This window comes from Annulohypoxylon truncatum (assembly GCF_022578515.1).
Source record: "Annulohypoxylon truncatum strain CBS 140777 unplaced genomic scaffold F4807scaffold_10, whole genome shotgun sequence".
NCBI lineage: Eukaryota > Fungi > Ascomycota > Sordariomycetes > Xylariales > Hypoxylaceae > Annulohypoxylon > Annulohypoxylon truncatum.
Window position 1 is genome coordinate 394,334 of NW_025953796.1, and position 14,371 is coordinate 408,704.

Genomic DNA, 14,371 nt, shown 5'->3' on the forward strand with positions numbered 1-14,371 from the left:
ATTCAGGGGCAAATGCGTTCCCGTCTTCCCGTCGCAAAGGTTCAGCCAACCATGATCCTCCCCTTAGCCAAATCCAGTAAGACATAGGCAGCTCTCTAAGGTTGATCCCAGTACTCGTTTTCGGGTATTATACCGCATTTGCTTTAGCTTATAGAAGTTTCACCAAGGTAGTATCTTGGCGGCCGGGCGATCCCGAGGTTTTCCTCTCGTACGAAATCGATACGGATCCGTAAATCAGAATCCTTCCTTCGACAGGGGCCACTCATATCCATGATATGCGCAGTCTAGAACCCCCACTCCTCGGTATGGTAGCAATCATTCAGCCAGGCAGTGCCAGGCATGCAAGGGACGAAACACGCCTTACGTTATCTTTTTTTTTTCCTATCTTTTCCTTTCTTTCCGTATTTCCCGGGTTCCCATTGTCCTCTCTAGACTTCCTCCTAGATATTTCTCAGGTGTATTAGTAGGTGGTTTAAGGTATCCTGGGCAGTTTATAAAAGAGATCGGATCTAATGGACACACTTCACAACGCTACCCTCCCGCAGCCCAACCCCATCAATGGCCTCAGCGGCGCCGCAGATCCGGGCGATCCGGCATCGCCCGCCGGGTGGCGCATCATCGCGCCGACCGTCATCGTGTGCTACCTCACCCTAGTCCAAGTCCTGCGCTTCCGCGCCCTCCGCGCCCTCGAGCGCAAGTACAGCGCCTACGCCGCGGACCCGTACGCGCTCGACTACCGGCAGGCGGCGGAGGTGATGCGGCTGCACCAGCTGCGCGACACGCCGTTCCTGTTCTACTTCGGCACGCAGTGGGCGTTAGTGAAGAGCTACGGCATGGCGACGGGGACGCCGCTGCTCGTCAAGACGCGGCAGCTGTGCGACCCGGCCCGCGTCGGCCGCCGCGCCGAGGACACGGCTATCCTGCTCATGGAGCTGCTGTGCGGCGACCTGGACTCGGAGAGGGGCCGCCGGGCCACGGCGCGGCTGAACTGGATGCACGGCCGCTACGAGAGCCACATCGTGCGCGCCGATTACGTGCACACGCTAGCGCTGTTCGTGCTCGAGCCCGCGCGCTGGATCGACCGCTACGAGTGGCGGGCGCTGACGCGCCTCGAGAAGGTCGCGTACCTGGTGTACTGGCGCGAGCTCGCGCGGCGCATGGGGTTTTTGGAGCTGGTGCCGGAGACGCTGGAGGCGCTCGAGCGGTGGAAGCTCGAGTACGAGGCTAAGCACATGTACTTCATCCCGCAGAACAAGATGGTGGCGGAGGCGACGGTCAACTTGTTCCTGAGGGGCGTGCCGACCTTCTTGCATGGTGTTATGAGGAGTCTTTTCATCTCGTTTATTGATGAGAAGCCTGTTCGCGTTGCGCTGGGCTTCCCGGAGCCGCCGATCTGGGCGACGGCGCTGACGAAGGGGTTCTTTCGCTTGCGTGGGTTCGTGGTGCGGTATTTTTTCTTGCCGCGCGCTGTGCCTATGGATCCTCTGGCTCGGCCTGCGAAGGACGGGCGTTTGTATCGGAGCGCGCGTTTCGTCGGGTTCGAGCCGTGGTACGTGGCCGATACGTTGTATAACCGAGTAATGCTATGGCTTAGTTCGGGTGGCAAGGTTACGCCCGGTGGAAAGTTTCAAGGAAGGGGTTACGTGCCGGAGGAGCTTGGGCCGGCTGAGTTCGAGAAAATGGGCAGGGAGGAGGTGTTGAAACAGGCGGAGGCTATGAAGGAGTTCGCAATGGGGGAGAAAGATGAGGCGATAGGAGGTGGTTGTCCCATGAGTTTTGGCTTTTAACCACGAATGATGACTTACGTCTACTCAAGTTGGCTATCGACTCAATCAAAATTGTCATGATATTCTTACTACCATGAAGCGATGATCGAGATTTGTAAGTTTTTTTTTGGCTAAAAACACCTTCAACCTCTATATCTAGTGTGTGAATGAGCGGCCCTATCATTATTCTACCTAAAAATTAACTGATGAGAATATAACATTACGGTACATGAAGCTTGAAATCATTAAGGGGCATAACAGTCTACCGACTCATCCTGGCCCTACACCAATCCATCTCCCCACTTTGGTCCCGCCGGTCCGCCTTGCGATGCTGGATTCCACATTCAATCGTAAAACCGGACCTCCTACATGACCTCATTTCCACTTCAAAAATGGTAGGAAGAGAGTACCTAGATAGGATAACGCTGAGAGCTGCCAGGTTATGAAAGTCATAATCCGAACTCATATGGTCACCAAGCGCTCAACCAGTATTCTTATTCTTTTTTCTCGGCACCCATCCCCGACTCAGTGACTGGCGACACATTGTATGAAGATACGACATTTGTGGTCGCTCCTAAGGCCTCGTTGCCCGTAGAGGTCGTCACAGCCGGTTTCGAGTCGATTCCAGGTCTGAATGATTAGCACTAAGCCCGTACATGGGTAGGAAGAGATAAAGGAAATGTGAAGAGTTGATGCTTACTGGTTCTCAACAGATCTCGGTGGATTTGCTAATACCGTAGTCGTCTCGTGCGATCCACCGGCCGCAAGCTTCCCTTGCAAGTCGCTCGAATCGAGAGCAGTAACGATTCCAACCGGAGTGTAGTACATCAACACAATGGCTATTAGCCAAAGGCCGACGAACACGCTAGGAATGACGATGACTACTAATGTCGATAAGGTTTTGATTTCCGAGCTCCAGACAACGAAGTCGGCGACTCCATCTTTCGTCTGGCCAGAAGCTCCCACTGCCACGTTGCGCACATCTCTGCTCGCCCCAACAGGATACAAGGTTAAGTCGGTCAAGATATTTACAGTAGCTACGTATGCAGCTTGTACCAGACGCTCAAGGTCATCATGAACACTGCTTGACTTAGCGTCGAATATCTGATTGCTAGCTGTGGTCGACGATAGAAGAGCTGAGGACTGAAGGTGTTGGCCGACAGATTGTATCATGGGGCTGCCGAGGATGTCCAAGAGAATGCTTTGAAGGTCGTCCGAGAGTTCAAGGCCGGGTAGCGCAGTGCTTGTCAAGTCGTCGATGGTGCTATTATGGCCTTTATAAGACCATACGTTATCCTCCCAGCATGACAGAGCCGGTCGCGCTGTCAATACCGAGTACGCGGCACCCGTATCACTTGTACCAGGCCCTGTAAGATACCATGGGTCGGTTCCAGGACTAAAGCTGGATCTATTCACGGACGAGACGACCACCCCCCAAGTAGCATTGCTGGTGGGAAGTATACCTTGGGTGTAGTTCCCCGTGAAGAACGACGCCATCGGCTCTCTTCCATCGAACAGGGACGCACTCCATTGATATGTTGTGTTGCCAAAGAGATTGTACCAGTCCACGGCGATTATTTGGTCATTGTATACTACGGGGACGGTCTGGTTGAACCAACTGTAGTTCGTGGTGCATGAGCCCAAGACGTTTAGAGTCAACTCCGGGAATTTCTGCAATCCGAAGTCGGCTCCCGTCGCATTGTACGAGTAGTCGATCTGCAGTATTTTCTCACCGTCGCTGGTTTGTCCCACTTGCTTTGCATCACTGACATTGACTTTGTGGCGAATTTCTTCGTTCACTGTACTTCCTAAGGCGCGAATAAACCGCGGCACTTCCAGAGGAAACAGAGCAGCCGAAGAGGCGTCGTTGTCGTTAGTACGATCAGGTGAATATATAGCATCCGGGTTTACAGGTGCCGCAGTACCGAGAGTGAGGAGAGGTGGAACGAGAACTCCCGTCGCCTTTATGCCAACCCAAAGAACAAGGAACAGGAGCAGCAACAAGACGACGTTTGGTTTCATCCAGTTTTCCTTCGTGGTGCCCGTTTCCAAGATCAGATCCGCAAGATCGGATCTTTTGTTCCAGATAGTAGGAGCCAGAGGACTGAGCTTCGTCACTCGATCTCTAGGGTCGTATCTCCGCATGTAAAGATAGAGGCTGATGCCAAAGAGTATAGTCAATAATTGTACCAGTGCCATATCTATGATGAGGGTATAGGCGGAGTTGAGCTGATCGGCCACCAAGTTTGGTACGGCAACAGCATCTCTGGGGCCATTTTCGCTGGGGAATTTGAATCTTTGCCAAAGATTGTATGTCGAACTGAGTTGATTAGCTGTTGAGACGACCATTTTTGAAGAGTATGTGTCTAGTCTCCGAGATGCGTATAGTTGCAGGAAACTGTCAAAAGACGATCGGCTCAGCACGCCCTAGTAAGATGTGGGCTTAATTAAATCATGGACCACCCCCCTCTTGACGTTGGTCCTCTCTATTCTTTCGCCGCCGGCAGGTGCGGCAGTTGGTTTGTTGATTAGGGAGCCTGCTTGTCAGCTACGGTGCATCGAGATCGCGAGAGTCATGTACATACAAATTCAGACAAGTCACCGAATAGCCCTACCAGCTCGTATCCGTGTCTTTCAGCGCTGTAGCTAAGTTAGATCAAATCATACGACGCATCACAGATGCATTTTCGGCGTTTGACATGGTCCTGGGAACGGCGACTTACAGGATTCTCGACAATAGGATCAGCTCTCGCTTCAGATCCCCGAAAACATGCATAACCGACTGTCCAAATTGTACGCGTCGGAGTAGGACTACACGGCGACCTAACAGCAGTAGCCTGACCAGACGAGAATGGAAAAAGGCGTGGCAGGCAGTGAAAGGAAAGGGATAATTCAGCTGCAATGTTTCTCGGTGCCAAGACCTATATCGAGTGGTTGATATCACCTAAGTCCTAGACTCCCATATTTGAATAACGAATAGAATAGGAAGTTGGCGCACAACTACGATTTCTGTGTCAATGCATCGGTGCCCTACCGAATCAAGTGCGTAAATCCAATATTGTCACGGCTGTACAAACCTTGCATCTCAGGTAGACGCTTGACCTTGTTCGGCAGCACCCACATGCATAAAGCTGCGTGTCGAAGAGGTTGATTAATTATGATTTTAAGCCTCCAGAATATTGTAACCTCCAAGGCCGCGAGGATGGCATCTACCGTACCTGAGAAGGTATGGTACATCCAAGCTTTCTCCCATTATCAAATTTAAATAAAGAGCCCACGGAGACCCGCCATAATAATAACCAACCCCTCCTTACCTCTCCCAACACTCGCTTCTAGGCATATTTCGTCTTTAGAACACAAAGAGGTCTTGATTATAGTACCGAAACTTTCTGATCTTATAGAATCATAGAAATCGGGGACCAGTCACAAGATGTTGCCACAAGCCCGGACTGCCGTGCTCCTCCTGATGGGAATCGCCGCCACAGCGGCGTCCCAATCACTGCCTACTCTTGTTGAGGCCCTTGTGGCGTCCGGCGCTTCTAAGTTCGCAACCTTCATCCAGTCAGATCCGGAAGTTCTACAACTATTCCTTTCCGGACAAGTCGGGACGGTCTTTGCGCCTTCGGACGTAGGATATGACATCGAGACCCTGCTTGGACGAGATCTCTCCGCCACAGATCGACGAGCAGCAGCATTCCAGTCATCTCGAGCGACAACCACCTTAGAGAGTTCTAGTCGTTCGATTCCCGGTTCGATCCTCGAGACAAACGCTCAGACTCCGTTGCTTGGAGGCCAAGGTCAACGAATAGTCATCGACACAAGACCACTCAACCTCACTTCACCTACCAAACGATGGATGCAACCATCTTTCCTCCGCCGTCAATCCAACGGAACAACCCCATCATTGCTCAGAATCTCCTCTGGTCTGGGAAAGATCACCAATGTCATCAAAGGCGATATTCCATACAGTGGTGGCTTAATCCATATAACGGATAGGTAGGTCACGTCTTCCTTCTTCGCGAACATGAGGGGTTGTCTAACACGACATGCAGCTACTTCACTGAGCCTGAGTCGCTCTCGTCGACAGCCCAGTTTACCGGTCAGACAGCCTTCGCCAGTCTTCTTTCCCGTAGTAACACGACGAGTACGCTACAGAACACTCAGTCCGTCACTGTATTCCTGCCATCCAACGCGGCATTCTCCGCCTCCAACTCGAGTCTTCCTGCCGCGCAGTTGGTTTCGAACCATGTCGTCGCCGGCAGCGTCGCTTACCTACCCGACCTGAAAGATGGCGACGTCCTGAAGACGCAGCAGGGCGAGACCCTCGCCATCAGTGTCCGCGCTGGGCGATACTACGTCAACGGTGGGCTGATCACCCAAGCCAACCTAATCCTCGAGAATGGCGTTGCGCACGTCGTCAATAAGGTAAGGCTTCAGCAACTATGTTAAAACTTGCTTTCCCTTTACTCCGACGCTAACATTTCTGATAATGTAGGTTCTGACCCCCACGCCGGCAGTGGCAACCACTAGCGCCGCTTCGTCTAACTCGATGAGCTTCGCCGGCTTGTTCGGGGTCGCGTTCTACATTGGAATGATGGTTCTGGCTTAACCGCTTAACTGATGTTGGTGGAGATGGCGGAATGGCACAAGGGATGACTCATAATGTTTAATCGTGTTTCCTTCATCATTTTGGCTGGATTGATGAGCGGGTTGATGTTGTTCGACGACGCCATGTATCCTAGATAGATTAGGTACTTAATGAATATGCAGCAGTAGAAGGACGTGGATCTTCCGTGAAAGCTTGTCCTAGTTGTCAATGCTCTCCGCGATAGCCTACCTCTGCGCGTGTAAATGTTCACACGAATCCGCCAATACGTGAAGTTGTTAGTTGTCTGAGTCAATGTTGTCCTAGTATGAATTCATACGCTGCAATGTTGATTTGTTATGTCGTGATGTCGCTGCTACCTTGCCCCTTTATTCCAGGCTCCACTTTCAGCCGCTGTAAATCAATAATTCATGCAGAGTTCCGAGCTGAATGCACATATATGCGTGTATATTACGGCATTTGGCACCGATCTTCGACTCTCCAACTCACAAAGGTAATAGATGGATGCTTATTAAGCCCCTGAGTGCATCTTTGTTTCATATTGTTTCTGAACAAAATCAGTGGTGGTGTAAGTGAAGCGCATCTCTGACAGCCTTGTAGGGTCGCATGAGGACAAGTGGTCCTGGTGATTAACGAAGATGTGAAATTCTCGGACATCTGCAGTCGAATAGTCTTTCATGTTTAAGAAAACACGACTGAAGATGTTCTAGGTAGCTGGAATATCTGGCATGTGGCGTGAAGGCTACGATGAGTCCAATAATTGGTTGATTGATGTAAGTTCTAAGATGAGGGATTACTAAGAACCTACTAGTTAATCTAATAATGTCACATGACGCGACAAGGGACGTCGCTTAGTCATCATCCGGAACCCTACCAATGATTAGAACAAGATTATTCCAATCCGTGTTGAGAGTTCCCGGAACGTCATCAGCTAGCCTAACTTTAACCTACTTACCTTATTCAAGTTGTATTATGACTTCGTTCCTATCAAGCCTCAGGGGCTTTGCGCGAAACGTCCATCGGGCATGATAAAATCTCCCCCAGGACTCCATATTACCAGATGGAACCCAGTCTGGCTTCCTAAGGTAGGGAGTTGCAAGTCATCTAATTGGCAAAATGAAAGATTCATTTGAAGACTTGAACTTGGACCCTATTGTTGCAACATGGTTTTTCGTCACCAGATAACAGAGATATTATCCACACTAGAAGTAGTGTTTTATCAATAAATAGTTCTAGAGTTAGACGCGTGGTTTCTTAGCCCCTGAAGTATCTAGTTGTTCAACTTCAGTAAAGCGCCATACATCATCGGTACCCTGGAACACCACCCTCATCGCCTTTGCCTTCTTTTGCAGCTCGCCGCTACTTGCGATATCAGAGATGGGACCCTCGTTACCTACTTCTCCCAGTCGATGGAACAATAGCGCAAGAGGCGAAGATTTGTAGTCTTGACGGCTCCCTTCATTCCTCCTTGTGTGGTCCATCGTCCACGCAAGGAAGATCACTGTTCCTAGCATCAGGGAAAGGGGACATGCCAACCATCCCCATCGAGCATTAACGCACGTGTTGCTCATGTATACCTGCCCTGTAACATTCCTAGTACCTTGCTCGCGCGCCCACACTGTCAAGGATTGCGCGATCCGATTGAACATGTCGTCGATGGTGGAATAGGTGACGTTACCTCCCTGGAAGATTGTCTGTAGAATTGCTGGGCCGTAAAGGGCGCCTGGTGCATAGCCGAGCTCGCCGTTGAACATAGTTGAGAGGTATCCGAAAAGGTGGGAAACTTGGGGCCCGACTGCTTGGTAAATGCATTCCGAACGTGGCATCGCAGTTGCACGGGCTCCGTCACACTCCACCCACACCGTTTTCTTGGGGTCAAAATTGCAGCCGGCATTCTGTAGGGCTTGGATCTCAGAGGCATTTAAACACGCGACATCAATGGAATCGTCCTCGTAATCTTTCCAATCCCAAGTAACGGATGTAGATATAAGAGTTTCCGTGAATGTACCGTCTTTTACTATGCCGGTATAGCTCCTAACACAGGGATCGACGGAGCATTCAGCGGCTCCGAACCCTCGTTTTCCCCAAGGCGTATCTGATAGCGGGTGCGCCGTTCCATTCTTGTTCCATCCCAGTATGGCTTGGATTGTGTAGTCAGAAGCGCCCATTACGAACGTACTACTGCCTGGTATTGCAGATAGATTCGAAGGCAGAGTAAAATTGACTGCACCCTCTTTCGAAGAGCGAACTTCTATCTGATCGGAAACATCTTCGCAGTGGCTACACCACCCCATTGAGCGATATACCCGAGCAAAAGTACAATTTCCAGTCGGGCATGTGAATGGCACTTGTTTAATTTCGCTGTCGTACACCCCGCTGTTTATCACAGCTTGTGCACTGGGGACTATACTAACTGCAGCTCCGTTATATCCGGCAGAGGCGAAATTCGTTTTCGGAATAGACGCACTAAGCGTCGCATCTAGGATAGTACATGAATAAAACTGGACAATCTGCTGCCTATATAACCGATTAGTATATTATGAGAGAAGGGGAAGGGGGCTTAAACAGACGTGAAGGGAACTAATAGTACTGAAAGAACCATCATGATTCCACCTATCGATGGTAATATCGCCCTAAGAGCTCCCTATTAGATAACTACTAGTTACCATTTAGCAACAATTGCGTCGAGTCTAAAGCCTACCTTAGACGTATAGCCCATAAGAACCCTAGAGATCCCCATGGGCCACGGGACGCGTTATCATAATGTTCTAAGTGATGTAGAGGACGTGGAGATGTAAACCAACTCCACTTCAACTGACTCAGGCCTAGTTAGGGATAACTGTTAGTGATTAATATTTCAGTAATTATATGAAAGCTGGAAGACCTCTTACAATCACCAAGAACTAGGACCATTGCCGCCCTCATCACCTCGGAGTAGAAGGAAACGATGGTATTGATGGGGAGGGAATAAGGCCATCGGGATAGCGGCTGACCCTGGTAAGGTTGAATCGTGCCCACAAGTGCAGCGATCATCGCAACCACGAGTAAGCATGAAACAATCTCCAGCCACCAGATATTTGTTAGTCTCATGCTCTTGGCCGTTGAAGATTTAGAATTTGATATTGTGTCCCTGTTGTCAGGGCCACTACCTCGATTATCCTCGCCTTCTTGAACCTGAGTTGCTGTATTTTGTGGAACGTCAGTTGGGTTCACATCCAACTCCTGTTCAGGAGTCGACAAAGGTTGTAAATCGATATTTTCGACATCATCCTCCGTATTAGCTAGAGTATTATTCGAAGTTGTTAGTCCCATCCCTGAAAGTGTCCTTTGGGTCCAGACAGTGGCCGTCGATACTGTAGATACAGATCGATATAAGTGTCTCGGATCCATAGCGTCAAGTCTTACACTATATTCAGTCGAGTGATGTAAGAGTTGCGGAGCGATAGAAGGACCTGGATAGATCTCATACAAGCTACTTACATATGCGAACCGGGTTGTCACACAAATTATAGGTATCTTCTGTATCTCTTCGATTACAAGGCGGACTGCTTAGGCTAGTTAAGAAGATCGAGAATATGCCTAGAGCTTTGCGTAACTACCTCAAGGGGCTCACCAATAATGGTAGAGTTATTTCCCGCCTTTCCGTCGCACAATCTGACAGAAACCTGCATAGAGAAGTCACTAGAGCAGTGTTGTGCCTAGGACTTTGTTATGTTCGGGCCAATCGCGGACCGCCATCGCAGGAGGCGTCATTGAGATGTCGCACAGAATTCACAGCCTCTTCCTAGTCGGATACTCTAATTGGTGACTAAAATTAGGCATTGGAATATTCTTGCTGTTCGTTCATTGAACCGCTAAAGATAAAACAATAGCCCCCAACGCATCTGAAATTGTTTTGGGGCCGGGAACTTCAACGTATTAGCTGAAAAGTTCACATTAGCTGTCCTTCCAGAGCCTTAGAACACTCAAACCTAGACTACCTTTAATTGATGACCATATGGTAGAACACGTTGATGATCAAGGATACATATTCGGGCCAAGTGTTGGCTGACCAATGCCCTAGTTGGATAGATAGGTAAACATGACTCCTCTATGATAGAGTTCCGCACATGTAATCGTTCAGATGCATTCGCTGTGATTCTTCCTGACAGTTAACTTCCGAGAGTCAGATCGATATAAAATGGATGTATTTTTGTCCTGGCCGATAACCGAACCTAGCAAGCTCCTGATCAGTTCGCGACGAAATGCTGATATCCTCGCCCCTTTTTGCCTGGTAGTATACAATGATTACAGAAGTATAAGCAGCCCCGTCTCTTCCTAACCTGACTGGGGACTAACGGGCCCATAAATGCATCGAAACTCCTCAATAACGCCAGGCCATGCCATTCGAGTGAAGATGCTTTTCCCCTAATGTTCTTGGGTATAGTGGGTGAACAGTGTCTCCGATAACACTCATCCCATGCTTGATTTTGATTATTTCATTTGGCGAGAATCGGAGTCGCTATCGGTCCTTGTACACCTTCGGCTTGAATCCTTCTTTTATTTCCGCCTCCTGCGCGGCCTTCTCCATAGCAGGTCTAACCTCGGCTTCTATTCGTTCCCTCGCCCTTAGGATTTTGCTCTGTAGGTAGAAACTGCCACCCTTCTCCGGATCGTTCTGGTCGAAAAGTTTCTTGAACCGAGACATGACCTCCTCCATATCTGCTTTGCCTCCCTGAGGCGGTTTGACGTTCAGGATCCTGCAGGCCTCATCTAAGGTCATACCACTGGAGAGGCTCGCTCGAGCTGACGGCGCATTCGGATTGATTTTCGCTTGCGCGCGAGCGTAATTGGAGGAAGCTTGTGCTTGCTTGTAGGCTTCAGCGAAGGCACGGCCGAGAACTCGGCTGCCCACCAGGACGATCTGGGTTATGATGCGGTGCGCCTAGGTAAATGGTTAGCCGGAGTGACTTTGGCGCATCGACTGATTCACTCGGCTGCAGGAAAATCTTGTTTGCCGACATACCATCTTTGTTATGTAGTGAAACAAAGCCGTGACACAGAAAGCTGCACGCTCAATGAAGGCGTAGAGCAGTATATCAGGACTGGGAACTAAAGGCGAGGAGGGGTTCTCTTGCGTAGTGTGTTGAGAGAAAAGGAAGTCGTCACAACTAGAAAATTGTCGCGATAACGGTTCGATTAGAAGGCCATATCGGAACTGGTGCTCCGGCATTCCGGCATTGTAAAGGCGGCGGGGTTGGACCTAAGTCGGAAGTGGGTCTTTCAAGTCGAATTTTAAGCCACCGCCACAACTCTATCCATGGATGGATGTAACGGTAGCCACGTCACCAGCCACACAATACAGGGGAAGCTGCAAGCAAAAGAAGGTTACGTATTGACCTTGTGAAGACAGATTCATTTTGGCGGTTTCTCTAACCTAAATTACTTGTTACCTGCAAAACAAATCTTGTCTACTACAACTTCTCTCGCGCCATACACGACGCAACTGGTCAACTACTACATTCGCTTCCGGAGTCTTTATGTTTTCTACATAACACAAAAAAGAGAACTAAATTATTTCACACCATCTTTTTTCCTTCTATTTTCCTACACGATCCCTGTCGTGCAAGGTGAGAAGTGCTTCGACTCCTGGCCCACCAAACATGTCGCAATACTACGGCGCGCCTCCTCCAAACCAGTTTGTCGGTGGTGCAGCAGCAGCGCAAAATCTTCAGTTTTACCCTTCTTCATATTCGCCAGGCGTTCCGGGCCAAGCAACCGCGGCGCAATCATATGGATACGGCGCCCCTACACCTGGACCTAGTGGATATGGCGGTTTCGGTGCCGCGCCGGGCGTGAGCGGAAGGATGGGTGAGCAGGGCGGCTTACGAACAGGTTGGCTAGCTGCCTTCTCGACGGAAGGATACGATGGAGAGCCGCCTTTACTAGAAGAGCTAGGTGTCAACTTTGATCACATACAGATGAAGGTGAGCTTTCTTGCTAGCTAGCTTTTTTTTTCCAGCTCTCTAACAGCAATGCTAAACATCATCTAGACCTTAGCAGTCCTCAACCCCTTCGGACGTATAGATCAACACATCATGGACGATTCAGACCTCGGCGGCCCTATCCTCTTCTTCCTTCTATTCGGCACGTTTTTACTCTTCAGCGGCAAGGTGCATTTTGGATATATTTACGGACTAGCGCTGATGGGATCAGTCGCGCTACACACAATTCTATCCCTCATGTCTCCCGATGACGCTAGTTCTACTTCGTCTGCGGTACCGGCATACTCAGCTACCCCAGGCTATCCGGGCGATCCCAGCGCGGGCGGCAGAGATGATAACAAGGTACATTCGAGCAACAACCTAACATTCGCAAGGAGCGCGAGCGTTCTTGGATATTGTCTACTTCCACTAGTCATGACGAGTTTGGTTGGCATTGTTGTGCCAATGGATGGACCGCTCGGCTATATCTTGACAAGTGCGGCTATCGTGTGGTGCACAACAAGCGCGAGCGGCATGTTCTGCGCTGTGGGACGGATGATGCAGATGAGGGCTCTGGTGGCGTACCCGCTAATGTTGTTTTATGTCGGCTTTGGTCTTATGAGCATTTTCAGCAGCAGAGGATCTGGTAGCCTGGGCAAAGCGGCAGGCGTGTCATGAATTGCTAGTCGGATCGTTGAACATACTGAACACTTAGTCTGTCGAAAGCCGATGATAGCAGAGGGAAGTATCCACAGTCTGGTTCGACTGCGACGAGAGATTTTGCCCTACATCAAATAGGCCGACAAACTTAGAGAACTCTGGGTGGCTTGTTATTCCCCTATGGGAGTTAGGAGAAGTCCTAGGGAAGGGCGTTGTAAAAGGTTTAGCGGACGGTGTTGATATTAATCGGAATTAATGTCCCGTCATCCATTAAGCATAAAGGTGTATAGCAGTGAATGAATAATATGATGAAAGACTTAACAAATGCTGCAGTTTTCAATCTATGTGTTTGCTCTTGTCACAAGCAAAAGAATAACTTAATTTAGGGGTTTGAAGTACTTAGGTACCTGCGGAATGCACGTGTCCGGACTTCTCCCAGGCAACAAAATGGGCAAAATGATCCCCGCATCTTTAATTTACACCTGACAAACAGAATCCTAAAATTGGGACACTTCACAACATCCACCATAACGTTGATCTCGCAAGCTTACAAGACCAAAAGGGGGTTACAATACTTACCCGCCTAGATACTTGCTACTGAGCTAAGAAACACCTTACCCACCATGGAATTACCAGAGCCCTCAGGCATGCAAATGCCGCTGTTCATCCCGCCGGCACACCCACCCCCAGCCACCACCACCACCACCACCACCGCGCGCAGCGGCTCCAAGTACCGCGTGTACACGGAGGAGGACATGGAGCAGGCTGCGCACGCCATCACAGTCGAAGGCATGTCGCTGCGACAAGCGTCGATCCGGTTCCGGGTGCCGAAGACGACGCTCGCGGACCGGATGGGCGAGCGAAGGCCGCGCCCCACGCCGCGCAAGTCCGACGACGACAACCGGCAGCGCACGCGGTACCAGTGGACGGAGCAGGACATGGCTCGCGCGGTCGAGGCCGTGCGGGTCGGCGGCGACAAGGTCGGCGACGCGGCGAGGAAGTTCGGGGTGCCCCCCAGCCAGCTCAACTCGCGCACGCGCGGCAGGGCGCCTAGGGACCTGCGGGGCGAGCTCTCGCGGCTGACATTACGGCAGGAGAGCTTGTTGGCGGATTGGGCGAGGGCGCAGTGCGCTTTGGGCGTGCCGCCGTCGAAGAATGAGCTTTTTCGGTTGGCGGAGCGGGTCCTTAGGCAGACGGCGGATAGGAGACTGGGCAAGCAGTGGATTGTGCATTGGATGAGGAGGTATCCGAGTATTGAGGTCTTGGAGTGGGAGAAGGAGGAGGATAAGGAGAAGGAAAAGGAAAAAGAGAAGGAGAAGGAGAAGGCGAAGGCGAAGGGGGCAAAGGGGGCAAAGGAGAAAACAAGACAGAGAGCT

At 50.4% G+C, this 14,371-nt stretch overlaps 6 protein-coding genes across 6 annotated transcripts; 3 read left to right on the top strand and 3 right to left on the bottom strand.

The window, feature by feature from the left end:
* The first annotated feature begins 369 nt into the window (after positions 1–369).
* F4807DRAFT_419436 (uncharacterized protein) lies at positions 370–1,887 on the top strand. The gene has a single exon (XM_047997415.1). It carries the CDS (start codon positions 513–515, stop codon positions 1,785–1,787), a length of 1,275 nt encoding a protein of 424 aa, XP_047855753.1. The 5' UTR covers positions 370–512; the 3' UTR covers positions 1,788–1,887.
* F4807DRAFT_419444 (uncharacterized protein) lies at positions 1,888–4,689 on the bottom strand. The gene is made up of 3 exons (XM_047997416.1): positions 4,490–4,689; positions 4,352–4,406; positions 1,888–4,303 (listed from the first exon to the last, which is right to left on the bottom strand). Exon 3 carries the CDS (start codon positions 4,113–4,115, stop codon positions 2,463–2,465), a length of 1,653 nt encoding a protein of 550 aa, XP_047855754.1. The 5' UTR covers positions 4,116–4,303; positions 4,352–4,406; positions 4,490–4,689; the 3' UTR covers positions 1,888–2,462.
* Positions 4,690–5,100: 411 nt separating this feature from the next.
* On the top strand, positions 5,101–6,527 carry F4807DRAFT_29287 (FAS1 domain-containing protein). The gene is made up of 3 exons (XM_047994844.1): positions 5,101–5,762; positions 5,819–6,191; positions 6,262–6,527. The coding sequence occupies exons 1-3, from the start codon at positions 5,197–5,199 to the stop codon at positions 6,373–6,375; spliced, it is 1,053 nt and encodes a 350-aa protein (XP_047855755.1). The 5' UTR covers positions 5,101–5,196; the 3' UTR covers positions 6,376–6,527.
* Positions 6,528–7,159: 632 nt separating this feature from the next.
* Positions 7,160–9,854, bottom strand: F4807DRAFT_29334 (uncharacterized protein). The gene is made up of 4 exons (XM_047994852.1): positions 9,264–9,854; positions 9,074–9,197; positions 8,943–9,005; positions 7,160–8,889 (listed from the first exon to the last, which is right to left on the bottom strand). Exons 1-4 carry the CDS (start codon positions 9,760–9,762, stop codon positions 7,611–7,613), a joined length of 1,965 nt encoding a protein of 654 aa, XP_047855756.1. The 5' UTR covers positions 9,763–9,854; the 3' UTR covers positions 7,160–7,610.
* Positions 9,855–10,516: 662 nt separating this feature from the next.
* F4807DRAFT_466560 (Pam16-domain-containing protein) lies at positions 10,517–11,584 on the bottom strand (the record flags this gene model as incomplete). The annotated part of the gene is made up of 2 exons (XM_048002404.1): positions 10,517–11,296; positions 11,378–11,584. 2 exons carry the CDS (start codon positions 11,582–11,584, stop codon positions 10,874–10,876), a joined length of 630 nt encoding a protein of 209 aa, XP_047855757.1. The 3' UTR covers positions 10,517–10,873.
* Positions 11,585–11,777: 193 nt separating this feature from the next.
* On the top strand, positions 11,778–13,320 carry F4807DRAFT_419462 (Yip1-domain-containing protein). Its single transcript, XM_047997417.1, has 2 exons — positions 11,778–12,338; positions 12,405–13,320. Exons 1-2 carry the CDS (start codon positions 12,015–12,017, stop codon positions 13,011–13,013), a joined length of 933 nt encoding a protein of 310 aa, XP_047855758.1. The 5' UTR covers positions 11,778–12,014; the 3' UTR covers positions 13,014–13,320.
* The last annotated feature ends 1,051 nt before the right edge of the window (positions 13,321–14,371 follow it).